We start from the raw sequence: 24,973 nt of genomic DNA, 5'->3' as shown, positions 1-24,973 counted from the left end.
GTTATCACGGCTAAGAGACTCTGCCTGAGATGCTGCAGCAGTCAACACTCCCACCGGATATGTTGCATTCAGCAGCTCGGGGGGACTAGAACAGGAAGAACTTGCCAAACACCCTAGTCCCAGCAATGACCACCAGCTTGACGACGTGAGGGGGCTTCTAAGACACTTCGTGGCGGGAAGACTCCGCTCAGAAGTCAACAACCTTGTTCCTTACTGCAACAAAATGCATGTGAAAAGCTTATTAGCGACGGAGATGACAAAGTGCGAGCGGTTTATCTGCCCTTGTTAAACTACCATCATGTGTCTGTTGCGTGCCAGACCGACGGACCGACGGTGACATCTCAGCGACATGGGCCTGGTTGATTCGGCGTGGAGCAAGCAAATGGCACCAGAAAGCTTAATTCGTGGCTACAGTGGGGTAGTTAACACGAGACATATTGATCGAGCCAAAGGTCGCGCGGGGGGTGCTTGCCGCTCATATCTTCTGGGCACAGGGTTTCTCCGCTTGGTGGAGGAGACGAATTCGAAGGACTCGGAAGATGGGAGGGGCTTCGGCATCGAAATTAGGCCCGACGAGACACGTTTCCCCGCCGGGATCGAGACAAGACAGTTGGACGTTGGGATCCTGGTTTATCTCAGTTGATCGATGGTGATTGAGTCATTTGCTTCACAACCCACTTGGGCCACAAAGAAACCCCCACGGAGAAGGAATCTTGGTAAGAGCCGAAGACAGAACTACAGGGAAAGGAGAAGCAAAACCGACACAATAATCCATCCGCTAAATGAACCTCGAATCAAACGTTCACCTTATTCGCTAACTTCAGCCAGTTAACAGAGTTTATGTGTTGAAGACGGAATAATTGTCAACGATGCAGCCCCAAACCTTAGCATGAGTACATTAATTTAACCGAACAGCTCAGTCCACAGAATCTAAATCTTCTATTTCAACAGCACGTGAACAAAAAAAAAAAAACAGATATATGCAACCGCCGCTTAAAGAGTCCTGAGTGTCTTCTTCTACTGACATTACTACCTTTGATGCCGCTCCTTTTAGCGAGTTCTTACCGCGTATTCTACCAAGATCGTAATCACTTTGAATAGCTGAATTAGACGACGATAAAGGAAGCAGCACTAATGAAGGAAGTCAGTCCTGCGTGGATAGGTTCTTCTTGGGTTTTGGAGCACAGATAGAAGCCTCCGGAAAACGAGACTAGATCACATTCGCAAAACATGCTACGCTAATCCTGAGGATGGACATCAGCAACACAGGTTTTCGTTGACTGCAACCCTTATTCAGATCACCTTGAATCCTGATCCCAGGAACTCGTTGCTACATCTCACCTCTGGCTCTTCCAAGATGATGATACCTCGGACTGGTACGGACACTGCGAAATCGACTGGAGAGAGCCCGTACATACCTCAATGTGCCCATCGGATGTGCACTAACATCAGTTGAAAGCGTTCTATTCAATAGGACGACGAGGACATCTCCCTTCACCCTTGACTCAAGCTAACGAACACTCCACCATCGTAGTGATTGTGCGGAACTGGAAGAAGCGACTAATTCTTAAACCGGCCTTTTCAAGAATGAACTCGAGCTCTGGCACTGATCTTTCCTTCCCGCCAAAGAAGAAAAAAGTATCCCATGTCATCAAGTTAGCAAGGTCCGGAAGTCTTGACTGGTGGATAGGTGTCAGAGTAGATGGGGCCGCGTTCTGATTGCTGACAATGAACGGGCTGGAGTTCCAAATCTCGTTGATCACCATACGTGAGCCCGGAGTCTTTCTCATCGAGTTCGCAACTTTGGTAAGTATCTTGATAGCGTCTTCATCATCGTATTCGCGTCTAACAGATATCAATATGCTGCAGCGAAGCGGCTTATATGAAATTCAGAACTGCGTGTACTCACAAAACTCCTCTGAGGTACCATATGTCACCTTCTGCTACGTTGTCTTTGAAGTAGTCCTGTACAACACATTTGACTTTCCCATCGGCAGCTCTTTGTGCAATATCCTTAGGCAGATTCTGCTTGAGATGTTAGTATCAACATCCAATTCATGCCGGGTGCAACTGACGGATCTCAAGCTCTCGATGGCGGGTTGAAGATCCTGAAAGGTCCAATGAAGCTCCGGGTTATGCCTCATGATGTCAAAACCGCTGTCACCTGGACCGCACCCAACATCAACAACTCGGGCTCTGGGGCTCTCATGCCAAGGATAGTCATTAAGAAGCGCTGGTCTAGTCGTTCGCTGCAATGGACGTATCGATAAGCCAAAGTCAGGTGTTATGATGCGTATGTTAAGATATACCTACATTGAGCCATGGCAGAACACCCTTGATGACCTTGAGCGCAACGCCGGAGTTCTCGGGATGACTAATATATTCAAAGAATGTTTCTCCCTTCTGTGCCACTGCAGAACAGAAAGGAGCATCTGTGGCCAGATAAGAGTCTTTGGTCTTGATGTCTGTCATATGAGATAGTAGACCTGCGGAGCTCCTAAGGCCCTCGTTCGATCTTTGCTTATTAGAATAAGGTAGGGACAAAGGACACTAAGTACCGAAATTGGAGCTTACAAGAGGGACAAGAATTGAGCAGCACTGCCCTCCTTTTCGAGGTTCTTACTATGTCGAGCATTGCTGAACACGTTTGGCTGCTTTTCTTGGTAGATGTACTCAGCTGCCAGTGTTCTCATGACTCTCCCTGAGATAGTGGTCAGTAAACTAGAGACATTGAGGGCGGCGCAGGGCAAAATGCCTACCTAATTTCTGCTCATTGACGTTCAGTTGACTGGCTAAATCTGCCAGCTTCGCATCGCCTCCAAGATCTGTTATTGCATCTGTGATACCAAGGGACACTGCGACGTTGAGTGCACTCGTCCGCGCTGGTTGCAGGCCCATCTCAAGCAGCTTGATGTGATTGGGTGTAACTGCTGCATCAAGAGCGCGGACGTCCACGCGAATCTTCTCGATAGCCTCAAACGCTTGCCAAGAGATTAAATGCTCGGGATCGTCGAACTTTGTAGAAGCTTCTGGGTCCCAAACTTGGGGTGTTCCTAGATTGTGTAGGTCGACTTCATGTTCGAGAACAGCAATGTTGTCCCGCAAAGATTGGAGGAGTGTTTGGAGGAAAGACATGATTCGGAACTTGATGGGGTTGTGTATTTTCAATAGTATAGAAGCTTGAACGTTCTTTCATCAGACCGGCGACGCCATCTGTTCATGTACCCAAAGACTTCTTGCGTATGTGGAGGGGGCGAACCCAGGGCTTGTGGGGTAGCAGGCCTACCCCACAAGCCATGTAAGTCAACGGCTTTGGATGGCTCGTTTGAAGTTGGTTTAAAACAGTATCGAAAGACCACTCTCAAACCCCGACACAGATTAATTTCCATCGCTATTTTGGTTCGAAATTCTCTTCATAACACAGTAACAAGTTTCCCCAATATCCTTCTTCATGTCTCATCCCCTGAAAGTGACGATAGTGGGAGCAGGCCTAGGAGGTCTAGCATGCGGCATCGCATGTCGTCGTCAAGGCTTTGAGGTCTTGATAGTTGATCAGCTAAAGGAATTCCTACGCCTTGGTGACAGTATCGGATTCGGTTCAAACTCGGCAAGGCTTCTCTATCGTTGGGGAGTCGGGTCCAGGATGGAGCCGATTGCAAGCAAGAGCAGCGAGATGCGTATCTATAACTTCGACTCTTCCGACAAACTCCTCGGTATCGACGACCAAATTGGCAAATCTGTAGAGAATTACGGATGCCGCCAAATCATAGGTCACAGGGGCGATTTCCATCTCATCATGAAGGACTTTGCTCTTGAACAGGGCGTCAAAATCCGACTTGGCGAACGAGTCGAAGTCTACGATCCGAATCAGCCGAGCATCACGCTATCCTCCGGAGAAGAGATTCAGTCAGATGTCGTAATCATCGCCGACGGTGTCAGAAGCAAAGGACGCACGACTGTGTTAGGTTATGAAGATAAACCTCAAGCGAGCGGATACGCCATTTACCGATCATTTATGAGCGGTGATCTCCTCAGAGATGACCCCTTGGCGAGCAAATTCCTCAGTGACGGCGACACAATCCGTTTGTTTCTGGCCAAGGACATGCATGGCTTCATCAGCACGTTGCAAGGTGGCAAAGAGATCAATGCAGTTCTGACTCATAAAGACGTCAGCGACGTCGCGGAGAGTTGGACTAAAGAGACCTCCAAAGAAGACGTGCTGGCGTGTCTCGAGGGATGGGACCCTGCTTTTCGGAGAGTCTGGGAAAAGATGCCCTCGGTTATTGACTGGAAGCTCGTGTATCGCCCCTGTCTCGATAAATGGGTCGCAGACTCCGGGCTGGTTGCGTTGATGGGCGATGCTGCACATCCCTTTCTACCCACTTCGACTCAAGGTGCTAGCCAAGCAATCGAAGACGGAGCTACCATAGCCAAATGTCTCTCAAAATGTGCAGGCGATATCCCGCTAGCCTTGCAAACCTACTTCGAAATCCGACACGACTACGTCGCTGAAGCACAGGCGACTGGAATCAAGCAGAGAGATATATGGCACAACTTGCACGATGAGGACAGTCAAGTATTCAAGGAGGAGTTTGACATCAACTCAACCATGATGCAAAACCTCTATCTTTGGGAAAACGACGCCGAGAAAGTGGTTGACGAAAGATGGGATGAGATTTCGAGAGGAATCCAGTAGAAACTCAGCGTTAATAGTTGTTAACAGAGTTAGAATGAGATTCCTTTGCTCATAGTTACCATGATCCAGACTCCGCATTTTCTAAGATCTTTCTGAAAAGTGACCCATGACCAAGCGTTCAATGTGTGCATATGGGCAGCTATTCTGACCCACAGCATGCCGGGCCAAGACATCGGTAACAAGCCTGCTTGTACTTCGTACGGAGTAGGCGTTATACCAATGCATTTCGGTCAAGATTTAGTCATCAAGAAAGCTGAATGCAAGGTTCTCATAGTAGCCCTTCAAAGAGCCTTCCATCTACACCTGTTGAGTCAGGCCTGAATCAGCACCGCCCGCCCACCCCGGGTCCTAGCGTCACGGATCCCCCGCAAACTCCATGTCCGTTTGCTCAATTGCCGACATCCACCGAAAGTGACGAAGACACCTACCATCTTTCCTAAACCCAACAGATCTCTTTAGAGTAATCGCGTCCAGAGAAGAGAGATAATGGTGACAGACGGAATCACTCCTTGTCAGAAGTTACAGCGAAGATGAGTCGACAACGAGAGGTCCTTCGCGCATCATCACGTGAGGCGAAGAAGTCGGGCTCTAGGCGAGGAGTTGGAAGCTGTGAGTATCGCAACAAGATCCCGAAAGACGTAAGAGCAGTGTGTTAACCTAATCTATAGCCAGTGAAGATGGCCAGGCACAACCGGAACGCCCGCGTCCGCACACCTGCACCTATTGCCAGAAAACGTTCATCAGAACTGAACATCTGATACGTCATGTTGCGTCACGTACGGAACACCATAGATCTAGGTTACTCTCTAATATCAGATTTGCGAGCTAATACCCAAAATTAGATGAAAACCGGAAGCCCTTCAAATGTCACCCCTGTGGTGCCAGTTTCGGCAGGACAGATGTCCTTCGTCGACATCAAAAGAAATGTCCTGGGAAACCGGCGCAAAACCCATCACCACGATTAGAACATGGAGAGAACCGCAATGCAGCAGACTGTGCAGTTCAGAACTCGACAGGGAATGAACCTCAGGGAGCCTCGGGCGATATCTTGATGTAAGTCAGAAGTCACATCTGCCCATCGGTTTTCACAAAGGCTCATTCAAGATTCTTTAGGACGGAAACAAATTGTCGGACAGATGATCAAGATAATGAGCGAATGATGGGGTATGTCGTCGAGAACACTGACGGCCTTCAAAGCCACGCAGACGTACTTGACGCCCTGAACTTGACGGCCTCTCGGCCCAGTGGATCTAGCGGTGATTCCATAATAGTAGTTCACCAATCAGGGGACGAAGCAACTCCTGAATCTGAATTAAGCACACCTCAGTCGAGTGAAGATCAGGATTCCACGACAAGCAAGGCACCTCGGCTTCCGAATCCTAATACCATAGCCACCGATCATGTCGAAGCTCGAACTCAATCCGACCAAGCAGCTGCCCTTGAGAGCATAGAGTCCACAATTGCGAAGAATAACCCTAGGTCGGGGACAGAGCACACCAATCTTGATGATTTCCTGATGTTCGGAGACTCATTCGTACCTGGACTCAATCCGGGAGATATCGATATAGGAAGCGTCACAGACTTACTATTTGACTTCAACCCCAATGACATGATGCTTCCCGTACCCCTTCCTAAAGACATATGCATTCTATCAGATTCGAGCCGGCATGCGGCCCCGGACTCTTCATTCTGCAACGGTCCTGAGAATCTACCTCAGTACCAGAACTTCCGCTACACACCTCGAACTATTAGATGTTCCGACGACGACGTCAGTGCAGTCAGCAATGCTTTCGCCAAGACACATGTCATTACAGCCACCTCAGACTCGGTTCATCTTAGTCTTAGCCAAATTTCCCGGTGGATCAACGCATACTTTGATTACTTTGACATACATACGCCTATAGTACACCAGCCGACCTTCATGCTTTCGACTACGCCAGCCTCTCTGCTTCTTGGTATGCTAGCCATAGGCGGCTGTATTGTTTCAGAGCGGGGTCCCGCCTCAAAGGCCTACGAAGCTTCCTGCCATCTCCTGGCTCAGGTGTGTAACTTGGGTTGATCTTTCTTCGTTGATCCTTACATCTTCCATTATTATTTCCGACGTTGATCCTGACACTCCTATCAGTACGAGCAGGATCTCTTGCAGAGCTCTTTCTCGGAGCTATGGCCGATACAGACCGCCCTTTTATGCATTCAATTTGGTGCATTTTCAGACAACCCCAGATATGCGCGGCAGGCGCAGCGGCAATTTTCTCTTGTAACAGATGTGAGTCAAGTATATGATTTGTACCGGCTCTCGAATTCCTGCATAAGACAGTAAAGACTGATCTTCCGAAGCTACTTCGCGCAGTGGAAGTTCAAGTGCGTGGGACTCACCCAGTCCAAGACTCCGACTGGATAGACTGGATCTTTGTAGAAACTTTGAGCAGGTTGGTGGATTTTTGATACTAGGCGAGGCTCTATCTGACACTACGATCTTATTCAGATTGGCTAGCTGGACCTGCATTCTGAATGCAGCTATATCGCTCCTCGACCAAGAATCGACCTGCATCGCTGCGCCTCAAGTGACAGCAGAAATGATCGTGCCGTCTAACGACAGTCTCTGGCGAGCGCCCTCGGCCGAAGCATGGGCTCAAAACAAAGAGTGGCAATCGTATAGGCCCGTCAATCTAGTCGAAACTTCGAGACGAGTGTTCATCGGCGAGTTTCCCACGGTCACTATAAGTTCGTTTGGACTCCTCACGTTGATCGGGGCTCTCGTAGCAAACATCTGCGCCAGAGAGCGCTACTCTCCCGAAATGGCTCCCATTCTTGATCGGGAATACTGTACTAAGATGGAGCGAAGCCTCCAAGGGTGGGAGAATCTGTGGCGCAGTCACCCGCATGCTGAGCATGTCACCGATAGACGAAATGATCCCTTGATGGCTGACTGTCTAGATCTGCTGAGCTCTGCTTATCATCATCTTTACATGGGCCAGGAGCTTCAGATCCTGAAGAGAATCGCAAAGGAGCCCGGATGTCACTTGCAAGCCCCCTCTCTTCCAACTAACACGAAATTTCTGGTTGTTATCAAGTACGCTACCACTGCTTGGTTGGCGGATACCAAGACGGGTATAGCCCATATGCAGCGCAAAGCGGCACTGGAGTTTGGTGGTCTTGGCCCAATGGCAGCTTATGAGACTGGTAAGCATTCATTTCCTGGGCAAAGATCACTGCACTTACGGGCAGTCTTAGTAACTTTGTCTTAGCGCTGATTATCCTGTGGTGGCTGAGTCTTCGGCAAAATCTTACGTCGCCGAATCCTGGCTACACCCCGGTGGACGAGAAGGAGGGCTTGGAAAATATCAATCAGATATTCAAAGACATCGTGCAGGAACTAGACGAACAAGGAATTCCGGGCGATGGAGACAGCTCGGATATGGCTTCCCGAGCCTTGTTTCACTATCAGGTAATGTTGGAGCAATGGGTGTGGCCATGTGAGTTCTTGTTCCCCCTGATTCTCGCTTATCTGTTTGCTAAGCCACGCTGGACGCGTAGACACGAATTCCATGTCCCAAACCCTGCAAGCTTTTGCATCTCGATTGTGCCTGGGGGAGGTCTGAAATCCGACTTGCTGCGGCTCAAACGGAGAACTTTTGGTAGTTGGAAATTTACCTATTCGAGAGAATATGACGTGGGGTGGCTGTATATTGCACCGATGGGGAAAAAATGCAGTGCACCCCATGTATCACGCAGGTTCAACGGCTTCTCAAACAAAAGTTCCCAACGTTTCCCACCAACGCCGACAGCACCCTTGCTGAAACATAACGGGAGGTCCACAAAATACTGGAAGCGGTCCTCCGGCAGCGTTGACAGATCGAAAAACGGAAACAATAAACAAATCAGCATCTCTGCCCATCTCTACATCCACCTGAAGTGGTTGGTCAGCGAATTAACCTTGATGTAGATCACCGGGATAGCAACGACTTCAGCTTGTCAGGGTGCGATGTAGTTCGTGATGTTACCCCAGTTGCTTATTCCCACAGAGACAGTCTTCATTATGGTGTTGAGCAGGCTGAGTTGAGACCACGATGGTTGTTGGATGACGGATGATACTTGTGCGTCAGCTCGTCATGGGAGGATAATCGAACCATTTACATCTTGCTCTACATCATTGAGTGGGCTATGCTTCTGGCTTTCTAGATACCGAATTAGGCTTCTGCCTACCTGTACTTCTGTAGTATGCGATAAATGCGTGTAGCCTTACTTCATCTATCTAAAGGTATATTAAGTATATATGTGATTATCATCTTCGGTGCTTGACTTGAGTAATGCATCTGACGAATTATCACTACGCAAACTCTCTCGCTTTCACATCACTCTACGATCGTTTACCTCTTAACTTTGTGTTCAAAACACCTTCAACACACCGACTAGTCATGGCGTACCCTGAGAATGTTGGCATCAAGGCCATGGAGATCTACATCCCTGGACAGGTTCGCATCTCTTTGACTTCAATCCTTCTACCTGCCGATACTGATGCAAACCCGTTCAGTGCTTGGACCAGTCTCTTTTCGAACAGCACCAAGGCGTTTCGGCAGGAAAATATACCGTTGGCTTGGGTCTCAAGTACATGAACTTCTGCAACGACCGTGAGGGTAAGTCAACCCCCGCGATGGCCCCTTGAATCTAGTCTGACCGCTGACCAACAGTCCAGATGCGTCTTCCATGGCCCTCACAGCTGTGTCGTCACTCTTACGAAAGTATAACATCGACCCCAACTCAATCGGCCGCCTCGAAGTCGGTACCGAGTCGTTGGTCGACAAAGCCAAGTCTGTCAAGACCGTGCTGACCCAGCTCTTCGAGCCTGCCGGGAACACCAGCCTAGAAGGCATCGATACTGTCAACGCATGCTACGGCGGCACAAGCGCCTTGTTTAACGCTATCAACTGGGTTGAATCCCGCTCTTGGGACGGCCGAAACGCCATCGTGGTGGCATCGGATATTGCCCTATACAAGGAAGCCGCGTCTCGGCCTACGGGCGGCGCCGGCTGTGTCGCCATGCTCGTGGGCCCCAACGCTCTGCTTGCAATGGAACCGGCGCTCAAGGGGACTTTCATGACACATGCTTATGACTTCTACAAGCCGGATCTCAAGGCTGAATTCCCTTTGGTAAATGGACATGAATCGCTTCGCTGTTACATGTCGGCGTTGGACGCTTGCTATCAACGCCTTCGTGAGAAGTTGGAAGCGGCTGATCAACGGGGTATCAAGGGCCAGGGTTTCAACAACCTTCTGGAGACGTTCGATTACATGGCATTCCACACTCCTAACTGCAAGATTGTGAGCAAGTCGTATGGGCGACTTCTGTACAACGACTACCGACTGTCTGGCGACAAGAGTCGGTGGGAGACCTTGCCGGAAGAGCTCCGCGGGCTCAACCATGAGGATTCTCTGAAGAGCAAGGAGCTTGAAAAATTCTTTGTCAATCTTTCCAAGGAGTTATTCAAAGCGAGGGTCGAGCCATGTATTGCCGCCCCTACCTTGTGTGGCAACATGTACACAGCTAGTCTATACTGCTCCCTCATCAGCCTGATTAGCAACATCGACCTCAGAGACAGCGTTGGGAAGACTATCGGCATGTTCAGTGTAAGTTTTGTTCTTGTACCATTCAGGTGCGAATACTCCGCTGACAAGGGATGCGGAATCAGTATGGCAGCGGTATTGCCAGCACTCTGTTTGCGCTCAAGATCACCGGAGATCTTAGCGAGATGGTCCAAAAGATTGACCTCATGAAGCGTCTCGAGAAACGTGAGATTTGCACGACTGGGCAGTATGAAGAGGTGAGAATGAACCTGACCTTACTCTTTTGCGAGCCATCACTCACTACGATTTCGCAGGCTTGCTCGCTCAGATTGAAAGCATATGGTGCCAGGGGGTATGAGCCTGCTGGAAGCATCGAAACCATGGCTCCCGGGACGTACTACTTGCAGAATATCGATGATGTATACCGCCGGTCTTACGCTGTGAAGTCATAAAGTCCCATAGACGAGATCTTCGGCATCTAGGAGCGTTCTAGACATGACCAGACAGTACTTCGACGTGGAAGGATTCAGCACAGAATATCGGTCATCGATGCAGGTAGATAGCACAGACTTCTAACCATTTTATGCAGCCTTGTTCTCTATCTTTTCTTCCTCGCCTGCTGTGACATCCTCGTCGCCTTTCTTCCAACGATACTCCTTCTCGATGCCTAACTCCCTCTGCGCCGTGTCACAGAGCTTCGCGTTCCCACAGCCACATACGGCCGGTTCCCTGATCCAACGATATGTGATACTCCACCGATCTCCCCGTTTACGCACTGTTCCATCAGGTAACGTATCTGTCTTCCGCTTCCTGATGCCGTGCTTCCAGTGCAGTCTCGAGTCTCCCGACATCTGCAACATGCTCCTCGGCGTAAGGTCTACTTCCACCATTCTTCCTTCCTCGCCCTCATCCGGAGGTAGCGCGAACTGCATCATGACCGGCGATCCCAGAGACAACGCATACAACTGATCGTATGCGGAATGCGTGTCGACATGAGGTGGAATACCGGCGCCAGGGGGGTAGTGTTGCAGGCAAACTTGATCCGGTGGTCTGCCCTCGCGTGTGGGAAGTAGCGGCTCCAACCAGTCTGGAAAAGGGTTGAAGGGAATATTGGGGTCCACGCCGAAGGTTTTGTAGTCGAAGGTGTAGCCGTAATGCAGGGAAAGTCGGCCGGAGCGATCTGGCCAAGAAAGCTGGTTGCGGAAGATGTGTATTAACTTTTCCTCATGCTCGGCTGTTATGAAGTCGTCTTGCCAGAAGATGCCCGAGGGCTGGATCGGTAATTCTTTCATTGCACAAGTTGTAATATCATGCACAGGTTTTCATCGGACCGGTGGCGATATGAACAAGTTGCTGAATCCTGGTCTTCAAGATGAGGTTGAATCCAATTTTGACTCAGCGGCAAAAGTCGTTCAGTGTGGCACCACCACGGAACCAAGGTGGGGCACGTGCGGGAAGACCAAGTGCGCCGGGTGAGGTACTTACCAAACTCGAGTCTCAAAAAATAACCCTCATATGATTTGGGACAACCCGAGAAGACTTCGAAAAGTGAGCTTGATCTGAAATGGAAACTCGTTTTCAATAAGATGCTTCTCATAGGAACCGCCAATAACACCGTCATGGGAGGGGGCAATAGTCTGTATCGCTTGTCACAACATCATAACATGTAATGCAGGCCTCTACGATCACAGCCGCTCCACCTACCGTCGCTAAGAACTTTGGCGTATGAATGTTGATGGCTTGGTAGGAGCTCCGTTTTCGATGGGCTGAAAACTGCATGCGAGTGCGACTGCCACTGAACCGGAGGGGTGGGGTTGTTTTCTTTGCTGTTGCAGGCGGGGTAGAGGGAATGGAATGTAAAGTACTCAAGAAGCATGCCGCATGTCGTGTATACGTCAACATGAGAACCATGGGCTTGAGAGCCATACTGTCGTGGGATGCTTCCTCCTGCTTGTCTTCAGATCACATGTGAGGTACTCCCAGATGAGTACTCAGGTGATGAGAACAGTGAATAGATCGGGTCGTACAAGCATTACAAGGTCCGATATCCCATGTCGCGGATGAAACGGTTCTGAAGCTTGATCCCCAGCTGTGCCTCGCTAGACACGGCAAGCACACTTTTAATCAAACTTGAGACGAATGACGGGATGAACGACACACAAACACAGAGCACAGATGGGGGGGACCAAGACAAGCTTAAGTAGGTTGAAAGGATGAGTTTTTATGTCGCATTAAGCAGCAGACACTAGGTATATGTGTGGGTAGGTAGGGGGACTAGATTTATGTAACCGTTCCGTTGAACAAGGCGTCCCTTTAAACCAACCGTCTTGTTCGTTAACGCTTTTGCCCATATCCCGAGAAATCTGCACAAATGTCCAAAGCAGAAAAAACTGGTGGTGGGCACGAGGGGCAATGGCAAATAGGCCGCACCATCCCAAAAATATGTGCCCCGAAAGAAAAGAGGTATCCCATGCGCCGTCAAGAAGCTCTGAAGATTAAGGAAAACATCCATTACTGGGCTTCGTCATCGTGGCGAGGTTTTTTGCGTGGGTTTGTGTGAGATGACCCCCTTTCCCCGACGAAAAACTCACCCCAGGCAGGGAAGAAGACTGAACCAGGCGAAAAAAGGATAAACCTTTCTTACGCCGAGAACTTGTCGCCGAGGGTGACATCCAGGTGGCCCTTGTAGTAGCCCTTGCAGCCGACGCCATCAGCGGCCTCCATGCCGGGCATGTAGGCAGCCTCGTTAGTGCCGTCAGACTTGACCCAGGAGCAGGTCTTGCCGTTGGCGGCGACCTTCATGCCGTAGTAAGGCAGGCTCTGGGAGCCGGCGACGAGGACGGAGGCGTCAGCACCGGAGTTACCGCCGTTGGGGGTGGAACCCCAGTCGAACTCGAGCCAGGTACCGGCGAACTGACCGATGAAGGTCTTGGGGACCTCGGTACCGGGGCCGCAGGCGCAGGAGCCCTGGGAGTCGGCGTCGAAGGCGACGTTCTTGGACTGACCCTCCTTGACGGTGAAGGTGATAGCGGCGAACCAGCAGCCGTCGATCAGGCCCTTGGGGCCGATCTTGTTGAAGCACGAGCAAGTGTAGTCGGCATCGCTCGCGGTGAAGGTGGTGGTGTAGTTGTAGAGGGAGACGCTGGCGTCGTTGATGGTCTGCATGTTGCAGCCCCAGTCGTCCTCGCTACCGGTGTTGCCAGAGTAGGCGATCTCGGCGATGGTGGCGCGCTTGCTCTTGGAGCCGCTGCAGAAGGGGGTGAAAACACCGCCGGAGGAAGCAGCAGAGGTAGCGGCGGGGACGGCGGAGGAGGTAGAAGAGGGAGTCGTGGAGGGGAGGATGTTCTTGATGAAGGTCAGGTCGCGCTCCTCGTTGGCGTCAGCGGTGCGGCGCTCGTGGAACTTCTGGTGGTTGTGGAGAGAAGGGTGGGCAGACACGCCGGTGAGGGCGGCCGCGAGGACGACGGCAGAGGTGAAGTGCATCTTGAACTATCGGAGATCGTGGGGAGATTCGTTAAAACTCGTTGGTGGTTAAGAATGCTAAAAGTTCTGTTTATTTGCAAGACCCGTCCGGAAAAGAGTGACAGCGGGTTATCAAGATAACTCGCGGATTTGGACGATGGTTTGAAGAGAGAGTGGTGGTGTCAAAAAGCCAGGAGACCGGGATGTGCCAGAAAAGGGAGGGAGATGAGAGCCATTTTGAAGGGATGGAAATAATCTCATTCGAAGCGCCCTTCTGCGCTGCGTGTTAGCAAGAGACATTGTCGAACTGGGGGAACTTGGTGTGGTGACAGGGGCGTCGTCACCATGGCGTCGCGTTCTGCTCTATCATCCACCATCAACAGCCCATCACAACCCGTCAACAACCCTGCTTAGCCAGGAACAGACCCCCAAACGGGTAAAGGCCCAGAAGTGATGACCGAGAGGGCTAGGCGATGTGGAGGGGGCGCGTCGTTGGTTCCAGGGCCAGACAGGCCGGGCCAGGAACAATCTCTGTTTCTCTCGCTTGCCAGCTTGGTTCTGCCAACTCAGGCACAGGCCACAGCTGGCACCCACACACTCCTCTCGCGACGTGTGGGAGCTAGGAACCAGTAGGGAGACATGGGTGAGTCGGATGGTGGAGGGAAATGGATCATGGATGGATCATGGTGCACCGCCGGCGCCAGGGCAGGATTGGACGGTGATGCGGGAAAAGGGGGTGGGGAAGGCAATTTCACCACACGCCAATTCCAAAAGGGCCACGGCCAGCCAAAGCTTGGTCCCAGGTTCGAGTCCAAGCAAATCCCTCCTCAAGGTCGCAGTAACATTCCATTCACAAGCCAACCAGAAGCCAAGCATCACTAGACCGTCACACGGCGGACCTGCCAATGGGTGATTATTGAATGGAAAGATGAGAAACTAAAGCTTGGGTTTGTTTGGTTTGATGGATCGTCATCAAAGTATTTCCATCTCATCTTGGGTTGATGCGGATATTCAGCGCCAACAAGCCACATCACACACACACACATTAGGATGAAAACATCCCGTTGCTGTTGGACAACACACCAGTGTCTCTCTCGAGTGAAAGTTGCTCCTCTTTCGTACGCCCCATGAATCCCACACCAACAAATGCCGGCAGGAAGAACGCGCCGGCCAGGCACACCCGCACGTTAGGTTTCGGGGACGAGGCTTGCCGCAATGCCAGGAACAGTGAACTTAGCTCCAGCGCCTGGGCCTGGAACCTGGACCTCGACCTGGAACCGGAACACGAAATCTTGGACTTGGACGGAGGACCACAAATATGGCACCCACAAAGTACCACCACACTCCCAACTTTGCACGACGGGACACTCAAGAGAAGCACAAGCTATGACGGGAAGATCGACGCCGCCCGTCCACATGTCCACAACCGACCTGCAGAATCACACAAAGTTTTGCCTTGCCAACCTGCAGTACTGCGCTGCCCGCTGGGCCGGATTCAGGTTTCTCGAACCCTTCCAGACTTGATAAGAAGTCTAGAACGGTACAAACCCCAAGTCTTGCTCTTGGCCTTCACAATCTCTCTCTCCATGACTCCGACCAAAACAGAGACTTCCCCCGGTGGAGATCCGGTGGAGGCGCCCGAGTGCATAAAGTTAAATCTCTCACCCAAATGCTCGTGAACAGGCGAGTCGACGCCCCCGAATGTCAAAGACAGTCGTCACTGCTTGCCTCCTATGACGTTGCATATCCAAGCCCTATGGTAGCAATACCCCTTCATCGACGTCCTATTCGTCCTTCAACCTGCTGTCAGCATGCATAGTTCGGCAACCGAAAACCCCTCAGTTGTCTTCTGATCTTATCTTTAAGTCTCTCGGAAGAGGGCCGACGACTTGATGACCGGGAGCATCGAAATGCAGCATGAACGCATTCAATCATCAATATCATCCGATGGAGACAACCTGACAGGACCTGTCAAGTGAGGGATTGGAAATTGCCCGTACTCTTCAGAAAGAGCAACACCAGGATAACAGGCAAGTATACTGAGTCCTGCCTCCTGGCAGGATGTTTCCATGCATTAGGCCAATGGTGCATCATCCCATCTCTCCTTTCCCTTCGCCTCCCTTCGGTTACCTTATTGCCCTTCCAATATTCACAGGATGTTTCCTCGGCAGTGCAGTACAGCTCATAAGAGACTTCGTACTCACAGCGTCCCATGTTCCGATCCCAGTGCCGCTGCCACACAACGGCCCTTACGTCGCCGGGGGGGTTGAAAGTGGGAGTGCCAGGAACCGATGGGGTCTGGGTCTTCCCAGCTACACCCAGCGGAAGCCCGTTCAAGCCGCTCAGCGTAACGGATACGGCGACCCGGTCCACCACCAAGTGGGAACACAATCACCATTTTACCTTGCTGTCCGAAATCCCTCCCCCCTTCCTCCCGTGCTCCCCTTCCTTTTTGAACTGATTTCAAGGAAGAGCATTTTCTGCGCAGTGCGAATCTGCGGTTTCCTCTGTCCCGTTTCTCCACTGGGGCAGTGCTGGCAGCGAAGACCAGTGGGCAAGTTGCAATCCTGGACGCGTCATAGGCCTCGTCAGGACTCAGGACTGAGTGCAGATGGAGCGAGCTACCGCCTGTCCAGCGACGGCCTGCAGGCCGGCTGCTTCTGCTGCTGCAGGACCAGCTGTTCATCAGGGCACTGAAAGCACATAGACACGTGCGGCAGTGCGCTCGTGAGGACGGTGTTTCTGGGAGGGCTCTGGGGATCGATGCTTATTGCTGTTTACCGTGGAAGACAGCAGCAAAGTTCGGACGAGTCGATCTTCCTCCTGATAGCTTGGCTTGCGGCTGTGTAGAGTCCGGATGGCGCCAGGGAAGAGGAGCCGCACCCGGACCAAATGCGCCCATGTGGCATTACCCGGAGGGACCTGGACTGTTTGCCTCTAAGAATAGTCTTCCCTTTTTATTGTTTCGCTTTGGTGCTTGGCCCGGGTGGTTGCCCAGGGAGGCAGGTGGAATGTGCCTGCAACAATTGTTCCTGAAGATCATTCACTCTTTGGGACAACTTTGGGCATGCCGTCGAGGATTCGAGTGAGATTCGATCTGACTTGTCGACTGATCTGCCAGATCAACAAGAGCACATTCAACATTGTCTTCCCCTGGGAAAGGGGGCGAGGCGCCGCCCAATGCACTTGACGGGCACACGAAGCTTTTGTCACTGCACCCGGCTGTCAAGCACAGGACAACGCTTTAATGAATTGCGAATTGGCAGTCGATGCCGCCATGGCACCACCCATGTGCCTCGAATCAACAGAGCGCTACTCTCGCGAGAGCAGCCATCTACCCTGACTTGAGATAGTCATACGCACCGGGACTCCGGGCGCACACACAATCTGCCCGCCCTTTCGCATTATCTCGTACTAGCCACCACCGCCACAGCGCCACTCTTGCGTTGGGGCTTTCTCCGCCAGGGCTGCTTCGCGCCTCCTTAGGGCCTTGCCCCAGCGCCTCGATCATCACATCACGAGTCCTTTACGACTCAATAGCCCTGATGGTCTAGCGGTATGATTCTCCCTTAGGGCACATCTTCAGATTCACCTATCTGGGAGAGGTCCCAGGTTCGAATCCTGGTTAGGGCCTATTCTTTTGTATTTTTGTTTTGCCCTTTCCAGTTGACGGTTCCTTTGCTCAATTAAGACTGGGAGCTGCTATGGAAGAGCTCACAAGCGTGAGAGACGTATCAACGCTGAGAGAATGTGATGTGGACGAAGTGAGTAAGCCTTTTACGCTGCTCCTCGCCGCTTAGTGTCAATGGTATTATGGACCATGACATAGAAGTAAGTAGAACGACAGTTGTCATGTACATCTTCTGCGAAATGGAGTGGGCATCTAGGTGTTGACAGTTCGTCCTGATCTATAGAAAAAATATTTGGTTATCATTTCGCATTAAATCTCAACATAAATAACATACCTTGGACTGAACGCCGTTTTAGACTTGGCTGAGGAAAATTGGGCAATGTTCATGCGCAAAAGAAATAGCGCGTATATACAATTTTCTTTGCAACGAAAGAAACTGTGAGATGCACCATCAAGGTCAGTGTAGAAATGAGGTGAGTCAATACACAAGGTTCGTGATGAAGGGCTTTCTTTGGTTCATCCAAGATCCGCAGAGAGGCAGCCGCGGCCCACACTCGACTTTTAGAAGCAGTCGGAGATACCTCTCTGGATAGATTCTTTAACATAAGTGTCAGGACAACAGCTGCTTTACTGTTCCTTCCGTTCACATGAAATAAAAAAATCAAACACAACAATTTCATGCGCAACCGGCTGGAAACAACACACCGTAATCATCTACGGACCATAAGTCACCACCAACTGGCAATAACACACTTACACCATCAAACATGAAGTTCTCCGCAACAGCCGCCCTCATCCTTGCCCTCTCCGTCACCAGCGCCCTGGGACAGCTGGATATCACTAAAGGCGAACCCTACTGCACGGGCGACTATTTGAGGATGATGAGACTCAACCGCAAATGGATCATCCATGCCATGGTCCCCGACACCGACGATATCCCTAGAATCTGCGGCGGTCTCTGGGATAATCTCAAGTCGTTTCCGGCATGCTCCACGCTCGGGATCGTCGCCTGCGAGCACAGGTGGGAGGGTATGTTGACCTGGCGTTTTGGGACGATGGGGTGGTGCAACCACGGCATGATCGAGTCCGTTTGGTGGGAAGCCACCAAAAACAAGTTCGGCCCACTCAAGTGTAAGAGCAAGGTCAGGCAATGAACCTGGAGAAAAGTATCTCATTCACGCGAATGGTATATGTTCTCTGTCGTCCGCGAAACTATGGATTTAACTGATCGAGGTTCGTCGAATCTTCATGTTGAAGAATGGTAAGTAGTGATCGCGGTATAGAGACGAAAACCTGCTGAAAGTAAAATACCTTAGAGACCATCTGAACACCTCTACTCCTCCCAGCAGCCGACCAACTCAACACCAATCTCACAAAGCCTACGTCCAGTTAAGATAGTTGCGGAAAGGGAATTTTCAGTCTGGAAAATTCGCAGGGTTAATAGAAGCAGGAGACAGACCAGTCCGAACTAGGCTGGATTTGTTCAACGGTCAGAATCACATTCAGCTCCGTAAGCGTGCACTGGTTCCAGACCAAGTTGGTACTTGAGGGGACGAGGAGTGCGATATCCACAAGGAACAGTCTATTAAAAATTCAGTAATGCCAGTCAAACCAGAAACACCAGGAATTTTGCCATGTAAATATACTCGTCGCTGCCCTTCTATCATGCTGACTTCACCATTCACCTCCCCAAATTTCAGTGTTTGTAACCGGTCTCCAATCACTTACCTCTCGGGACGGGGGATCGTAGATGTCAGTATCATTCCCAGGGCCGTAAATCCCATTTCCCTTCAGAGCACGGACAGGGTGACGCAAATTGGAGGTGTCGTCGCTTGATGTATCCATGTCAGTTGCAGCAGCTGCAGCACACATGAGGTTGTATAATATTAATGGCTCAAAGCCAGAAGCAGTTGTAGCCTGCGGATCCGCCCAGAACGAACACGAGGTGGCGGTGATCCGTTAGGCTCGCCAGCCGTGTTAAAATCGTAGTTTTAGGGTCGAGCTCTACCAGCTCTAGCCTCGTAATCCATCACCACATCACCTTCCAACTTAGGGGGCGTGGCCACGAGCGGCTCGAACCAGTCCGGTTTGGTCAGGGGACCCTCTTCCTCATCTGATACCGTTGGCTGAAGACTGTTTGGATGAGGCGTTACATCCCCACGGGACCAAGTCGATTCAGCAACATCTGCCGCACTGGTGAATCTTACTCCCTTGGTCTTCGTCAAATCCAGCGGGGCCGGTCGACGGCGGGAGGCTATCACATCAGCAACAGGTGATTGATCACGAACAGGGGACGGAGACGAATACTGACGAGGACTTGGACTCGGCGTCACAGAGGCAGTAATGCTGGCCCGCGATTTCCAGTTCTTACGCATCCGATATCCCCTTTCCAATTCAGCGAGCAGGCTCTCGCCGTTCAAAGGCCAGGGCTGGTGCTGATCCCGCTTGTGAGAGAGCGGACAGCTCAGGACTCTACAAGGGTAAAAGATGCAGGCGAGTCCCGCTTTCTCCATGTGCTCCTTCTCCTTTTTGGAGATGTACTGGTACCGGACGCGATCAATCATGCGGAGGCCCGCCAGACTTACGCCTTGATGGTACACGTCTCCAGTCATGATGCGGGCTCTTGTTCCACCCGGCGTCACGATGATGACGGTGAGGCTCTCGTCCCAGGTGCCTATATCGTTTTCGTTCCGAGAGACGTGCACATTGTGTCCGTTGAAGGTGCTAACGAGCTCAGCCTTGCTGAGATACTCGACCAGGTCGTCCGTAAGGTCCTGTACGGCACCCCAGATCTCGGGTAGCCACCAGGGATCTTCTTCAGGGTTGTTAACGGCCTTCGCGCCCCAGGATGACACGATCCGAAGTTGCTTGGCGGACTGAGGAGTCTCCGGAAGATCTGCGCTCTGGTTGACTAGTATATTCAGGGGTGGCGGCTGCTGTGTGCTGTTAATGAGGTCTACAGTATTGGCCCATCGAAGGCATCGGCTGTCGTTGCCGCTGTCGTCCTGGCAGTCGTCCCAGACATCATATCGGTCGTTGTCCCTGAGTGATTCACATGAATACACACTTGAGGAAGAGTGAAACTCGTACTTGGATCTCTCTGGCGGGTCTAGAGTTGAACGATGGTTCAAGTGCGTCGTAGCAATCGACGCAGTCGACGCAATAGAGGCCTCAGACTGTGGCCAACCCGGCCCGACCGGGATCGGGATTGCGGTCATGTCCAAAAGAGGCAAGCTGTAAGAATTGCCAATATTATTCCGAGTAAATGGACGTTGCTTACCATGAGGAGGTGCGTTCGGACGGCTCAAGAACTCTTCGGCAAAGCCGTGAGCCGAGTCGCCAAAGTACTTGTGCGGAGACGGATAGAGGAACTTGTAGAAGTCCTTGGCCGCCTGCTCTGCCGACCAGCGGCATTCTTCGCAGACGAACTCAGCAAGACGTTGGACTCTCGTCAGCTTGAGGGTGCCACAGGAGCCTAGTATGGAAGGAGAGACGTTGGCCCAGTTGGTTCCGCTGGCGATGTTGACGGTGTTGGCGCAGATTTGGTTGACGTCTTCGTATCGGGTGAGTTGAAGACACACTTTGCATTGGGAGGTAGGCTGAAGTATAAGGCACATGATGATTGGAAGTCTTTTTCGAGGATCAATGCGACGGTGGTCGTAATTTAGGGCTTTGTACTGCGGGTAGGATAGTTAGATGACGCTTAGATGTTGTGGTGAAGTAGACTGTAGAGGTTAGAAACTGAATGATGATGTTGAGAATTACTGCTTTAATGAGATGAACTGGACTCGAAAGCTCTAGACTGAAGACGAAACGGTTCGCATTTATACACAAAGAATCGTATTGAGTTTCACCGACTTGACGCATTGTCATAAGGGTTCAGAACAATGGCCTTTGCAACTGATGACAGTGTCCAAGTATTGCGCTGTCAAAGTCAAAGGGATGGTGAATGTCAAAGAGAGGCAGCCTTTCGCAAGATCAAAAGCCTTTGCTGTCTAACAATGAGACAAGCAAGTCTTTGGCATCTACGATCGATTGCTTTAGTGTTAACATTGCCCGAATTCTCACCCGATCTTTCGGACTTCGGGGGAGCTAGATCAAGGATGTTTGGGGCAAAGTTTGAGACTGGTGCACAAGACAGCAACTTATGTCGGGCCGACAGGGGCTTCAAAAATGTTTGGAGTTCAGGTGATAATGCTAGCCTTATGGGATCGTATACTTTCCTATGTTATCCTCGAGTCCTAGATGCGCCCTGTCCTTCAATCTATAGCTGAGTCGTGCCCCTTCGCGTCGGCGAAATATCTCATGCCACGAGCTGTGTCTCTCAGTGCAATCCGTCAACGATCTGATATTTCGTGGCGGACATTCGGCACGCTCTCGAAACCACCCCAACATGTCGTACCTTGCGTAACGTTTGTTCCACTCGGCGGTGCGGTCACGCTCTCGGTCAATCTCCCAGCTCAGCTAAATGAGAAACCACCTGTTCCATACTGTCGGGGCAATACGATCCTCAAGGTTCTCTTATGACCACGTCACGGGCATGCTTGCAGCTTTCAGGCATTGCGTTAAAAAGAGTGACTCTATTCGGATCATAATTGTATGTTTTCATCTTGTTTACTTGATCTCAATCCCTGACAAAGTATCCAATCTCATGTCATCTCAACCCGAACCTACCTTACCTGAAAGAGTGAGCGACTAGAAACACAAATCTCCAGATGAAAGAAAGTGAACATTCCCAACATCAGACCACCGCAACCTAGAGCTCGTTCTGCTTCTTGCGGGCATCAATGATGGCAAGAGCCTCCTCGGCAGCTTTGACTCCAGAGAGAGCCATGGCGCCAAAAGTCGGACCTGAGTGTCCCCCAAACGTCAGTAAAGGCTACACACTCTTCACTAGGAAATCCCATGAAATGGCAGACTCACCCATGCGGTTGGCGCCGTCCACCTCGCTCAACTCCATCCCGCCCACAATCAACCCCGGCACAATCTCTCTCGTCCCCTTGACAATAGCATCCTCAGCAGTCTGCATATCCAGACCGCGCATGCCGCCAAGCTGCTCAATCTGCTTCATGCTCACAAGTCTCTTGACGCAGAACGCGCCAAATGGGCCGTCGTGGCCAGTAGTCGACACCACGAGCGGCGCGTTGATGGTGTTGGGATCCATGCAGCTCTGATCGTCGTGATGCATAGAGACAAGAGTCCAGTTGGTAACCACGCCCGCGACCCGCAGACTGCCATCCTCGTTCTTGCGGGTAATGAGGTCCTCGACCGTGGTAGCGTTAAACAGCTTCACATTGGAGAACTGCAACACCTTGCTCATGACAGTAGACGTAAACAGCGCAGCGTGCTTGACGACAACAAAGTCTCCCTCATCCTCGTACGGCACACCGACCTCGTCCAAGAAGACTTCAGCAGGCTTGCGCATCACCATGGCAGAGAACAGCTGCCCGCCGAGCCAGGCGCCCCCACCAGGGGCAACGCCGGCCTCGACGATGGCGATCTTGAGGTCTGGGCGGGCTTTGGCGAGGACGTAGGCCGTGGAGAGGCCGCAGGATCCGGCGCCGACGATGACGACGTCCGACTCGGCGTAGGTGTCGAGGTCGGAGAAGTAGCGGCGCGTCATGGCGCGGGAGACCTGGGACTCGCGAATGGGGGCGAACTTGAAAGTGTCCCATTTGCCGAACATGTCCTCCACCATGGTGGTGGAGGCATTGGCGGTGGCGGGGACGGGGGTAGAGGGCTTGGACTTGTTGGCCATGACGGGGACGGCGTAGTCGCGGACGGGGGAGATTGCAGCGGGAGGAGCCATCTCGTTCTTCGTGGTTTGTTGTTGGGGCTCGAAAGGAACTTCTCGGATTGTTGTTCTTGGTGTAATCTGCTTGTGTTAGGGTGCATGATCCTTTCGCTGGTATTATCCAGATCAAGTTCAAGGCCGTATGTTCTCAGCCACACCGTCGGCATCGGTCGCTAGCTCATCATGGGAACGAGTGATGGCAGCGACGTCTGCGCGCGGGAGGGCACCGGCTCATGCATTTTGCGCTCAAGAGTGTTCACATACTCGTGAAAGTATTCGTACGGCGAAGTGCCTCCTGTGAGGGTGTCAGTCTGTATGTGTTAGGTTACACGGAACTGGGCCTACTGTTTATATGTGTATGTTGGAGTTATTCGATGGACTATGGTTGTGGATGGGATCATGAAAGCTACCACGCGCATGGAAACGGAGAGATGAGCACATTAAATAGACCATTGATAAGAAAATGCATCGTACAAACTTTGGACTATCGCCTGCGGGGTAAAAGACATCATACATGCGCAATCCTGAGCTCTTTTTCGCCCTCCCGCCCGCTTTCTCGGCCTACGCAGCTGCACTTCTAGGGGCTGGATCGGCCAATGTTCCCGGCAGTAATGCAGTGAAGGGACCACCACGCCCTTGACCTACCTCGCGTCTCGCCTCGACGATCATCGCGAGTACGGCAGACACTCCTGCGTCCTATGAGGAGCGAAGTAATAGCAGTAGGTGGGGTCCCACGGGGTCTGAACTGTGTGTCGTTGAACCCCACCGGCGGAGTCGCTCCCGAAAGCCGATGGCACCCGCCTCCGGGATCGGTCCCATCCGAGAAGTTCATCCCTCCCGTGCCGTTTCCTCCTGCCGACCGATTCATTACACCCAAGAGCTCCCATCTGAAAGGAAATCAATCGCCGCGGTTAAAGCAAGGTTATAGGAGTCATTTTTGTGCAACGCTTGTCTGCGATTACAACAGCATCCCACAAGATCATCAGGCCGAAAAGAAGGTTTCCCAACACCGCCCGCCGATGGCATCCCGCCTGCATGCCGTCACCCCACCCCCTAGCGAGCCAGCCACCAGCATGCCAGCCCAACGGCAAAACACGGGCGGGCGGGGCGGCGGTCCCGGCTACTTCACGCGGAGTTGCTGTTAGAGGCATTGGCGCGCCCGCGTACCTTACACCCAAGGCATGGAAACGTAAAAGGTACTCTGTACAGAGGGTGTGGTAATTCGCGCACCACAACTCAACAGTTAAAGTAGGTACACAACGTGACAAAAGGAACATGTGAACGAAACTTGCTCAAATCTTCGAGTCCATGTGTCGTTTGGAATGGGCCGTCTCTGAGTGGCTGCTGAGGAGAGCTTAACCGCCGATGTAGGATTGGCCTGCGCCGGTGAGGCTTTACCTGGGCTCCGTATCTTTACTAGAGTACTCGCAACACACGGGCGTCGGATCCTTCCTTGGCAAGCGTCATGTGACTACCACGGAGGAGACACTCTCGTTCACTTCAGTAGGGGTATTGGAATGGTGATGCTAAGTTAAGTAATAAAATTTATTATTTGATGTGTTTGAATTGGCTTGCCGGAGCAGGCTTGACATGCTTCTGTTGCAAGTGATGTGTCTGCGGCAGACGCATGACTCCCATTGAATGTCGTTGGGTCACGGGTTCGTGAGTACGGTCAGACCTGTTCCTCAACCAAGGTATGGTATCAAATTTGATGGCCATTGGCATATCGAGGGCGATTAGTTGTTTTCAGGGCGACAGCCCGACCGAGAGGTCGGATAATTTGAGGCATGCTCCCACAACTGGCCTAACATTTTTTTCTCTCTTT

At 51.5% G+C, this 24,973-nt stretch overlaps 11 protein-coding genes and 1 non-coding gene across 12 annotated transcripts; 7 read left to right on the top strand and 5 right to left on the bottom strand.

The window, feature by feature from the left end:
• Positions 1-1,505: 1,505 nt before the first annotated feature.
• On the bottom strand, positions 1,506-3,135 carry BDP55DRAFT_732718 (S-adenosyl-L-methionine-dependent methyltransferase; the record flags this gene model as incomplete). The annotated part of the gene is made up of 6 exons (XM_060579986.1): positions 1,506-1,845; positions 1,910-2,025; positions 2,076-2,249; positions 2,314-2,515; positions 2,575-2,701; positions 2,760-3,135. The coding sequence occupies 6 exons, from the start codon at positions 3,133-3,135 to the stop codon at positions 1,506-1,508; spliced, it is 1,335 nt and encodes a 444-aa protein (XP_060424948.1).
• A 316-nt stretch (positions 3,136-3,451) lies between these two features.
• On the top strand, positions 3,452-4,696 carry BDP55DRAFT_561665 (monooxygenase; the record flags this gene model as incomplete). The annotated part of the gene is made up of 1 exon (XM_060570095.1): positions 3,452-4,696. One exon carries the CDS (start codon positions 3,452-3,454, stop codon positions 4,694-4,696), a length of 1,245 nt encoding a protein of 414 aa, XP_060424947.1.
• Positions 4,697-5,226: 530 nt separating this feature from the next.
• Positions 5,227-8,233, top strand: BDP55DRAFT_636332 (uncharacterized protein; the record flags this gene model as incomplete). Its single annotated transcript, XM_060572871.1, has 8 exons — positions 5,227-5,305; positions 5,365-5,472; positions 5,539-5,749; positions 5,810-6,737; positions 6,822-6,962; positions 7,126-7,879; positions 7,945-8,172; positions 8,217-8,233. 8 exons carry the CDS (start codon positions 5,227-5,229, stop codon positions 8,231-8,233), a joined length of 2,466 nt encoding a protein of 821 aa, XP_060424946.1.
• A 725-nt stretch (positions 8,234-8,958) lies between these two features.
• Positions 8,959-10,839, top strand: BDP55DRAFT_677527 (hydroxymethylglutaryl-CoA synthase). Its single transcript, XM_060575907.1, has 4 exons — positions 8,959-9,333; positions 9,393-10,324; positions 10,387-10,518; positions 10,576-10,839. Exons 1-4 carry the CDS (start codon positions 9,309-9,311, stop codon positions 10,711-10,713), a joined length of 1,227 nt encoding a protein of 408 aa, XP_060424945.1. The 5' UTR covers positions 8,959-9,308; the 3' UTR covers positions 10,714-10,839.
• Positions 10,643-11,715, bottom strand: BDP55DRAFT_323496 (2OG-Fe(II) oxygenase). Its single transcript, XM_060566789.1, has one exon. The coding sequence runs from the start codon at positions 11,551-11,553 to the stop codon at positions 10,843-10,845; it is 711 nt and encodes a 236-aa protein (XP_060424944.1). The 5' UTR covers positions 11,554-11,715; the 3' UTR covers positions 10,643-10,842.
• A 747-nt stretch (positions 11,716-12,462) lies between these two features.
• BDP55DRAFT_677525 (uncharacterized protein) lies at positions 12,463-13,918 on the bottom strand. The gene has a single exon (XM_060575906.1). The coding sequence runs from the start codon at positions 13,742-13,744 to the stop codon at positions 12,902-12,904; it is 843 nt and encodes a 280-aa protein (XP_060424943.1). The 5' UTR covers positions 13,745-13,918; the 3' UTR covers positions 12,463-12,901.
• Positions 13,919-15,593: 1,675 nt separating this feature from the next.
• Positions 15,594-16,522, top strand: BDP55DRAFT_323045 (uncharacterized protein). The gene has a single exon (XM_060566785.1). It carries the CDS (start codon positions 15,785-15,787, stop codon positions 16,418-16,420), a length of 636 nt encoding a protein of 211 aa, XP_060424942.1. The 5' UTR covers positions 15,594-15,784; the 3' UTR covers positions 16,421-16,522.
• Positions 16,523-17,262: 740 nt separating this feature from the next.
• Positions 17,263-17,356, top strand: BDP55DRAFT_t293. The gene has a single exon. It is a non-coding gene; the product is annotated as a tRNA-Pro (tRNA).
• Positions 17,357-17,716: 360 nt separating this feature from the next.
• BDP55DRAFT_323311 (uncharacterized protein) lies at positions 17,717-18,769 on the top strand. Its single transcript, XM_060566788.1, has 2 exons — positions 17,717-18,615; positions 18,671-18,769. Exon 1 carries the CDS (start codon positions 18,122-18,124, stop codon positions 18,506-18,508), a length of 387 nt encoding a protein of 128 aa, XP_060424941.1. The 5' UTR covers positions 17,717-18,121; the 3' UTR covers positions 18,509-18,615; positions 18,671-18,769.
• Positions 18,770-19,267: 498 nt separating this feature from the next.
• On the bottom strand, positions 19,268-20,816 carry BDP55DRAFT_322951 (uncharacterized protein). Its single transcript, XM_060566784.1, has 2 exons — positions 20,635-20,816; positions 19,268-20,575 (listed from the first exon to the last, which is right to left on the bottom strand). The coding sequence occupies exons 1-2, from the start codon at positions 20,635-20,637 to the stop codon at positions 19,346-19,348; spliced, it is 1,233 nt and encodes a 410-aa protein (XP_060424940.1). The 5' UTR covers positions 20,638-20,816; the 3' UTR covers positions 19,268-19,345.
• Positions 20,817-21,914: 1,098 nt separating this feature from the next.
• BDP55DRAFT_677513 (thiazole biosynthetic enzyme) lies at positions 21,915-23,593 on the bottom strand. Its single transcript, XM_060575905.1, has 2 exons — positions 22,278-23,593; positions 21,915-22,205 (listed from the first exon to the last, which is right to left on the bottom strand). Exons 1-2 carry the CDS (start codon positions 23,161-23,163, stop codon positions 22,111-22,113), a joined length of 981 nt encoding a protein of 326 aa, XP_060424939.1. The 5' UTR covers positions 23,164-23,593; the 3' UTR covers positions 21,915-22,110.
• BDP55DRAFT_677510 (uncharacterized protein) lies at positions 23,594-24,671 on the top strand. The gene has a single exon (XM_060575904.1). The coding sequence runs from the start codon at positions 23,847-23,849 to the stop codon at positions 24,291-24,293; it is 447 nt and encodes a 148-aa protein (XP_060424938.1). The 5' UTR covers positions 23,594-23,846; the 3' UTR covers positions 24,294-24,671.
• The last annotated feature ends 302 nt before the right edge of the window (positions 24,672-24,973 follow it).

This window comes from Colletotrichum godetiae, assembly GCF_030913485.1.
Source record: "Colletotrichum godetiae strain CBS 193.32 chromosome Unknown BDP55scaffold_52, whole genome shotgun sequence".
Taxonomy (NCBI): Eukaryota; Fungi; Ascomycota; class Sordariomycetes; order Glomerellales; family Glomerellaceae; genus Colletotrichum; species Colletotrichum godetiae.
Note: the sequence above shows the minus strand (reverse complement) of the source record. Positions and strands in the feature narration are given on the sequence as shown.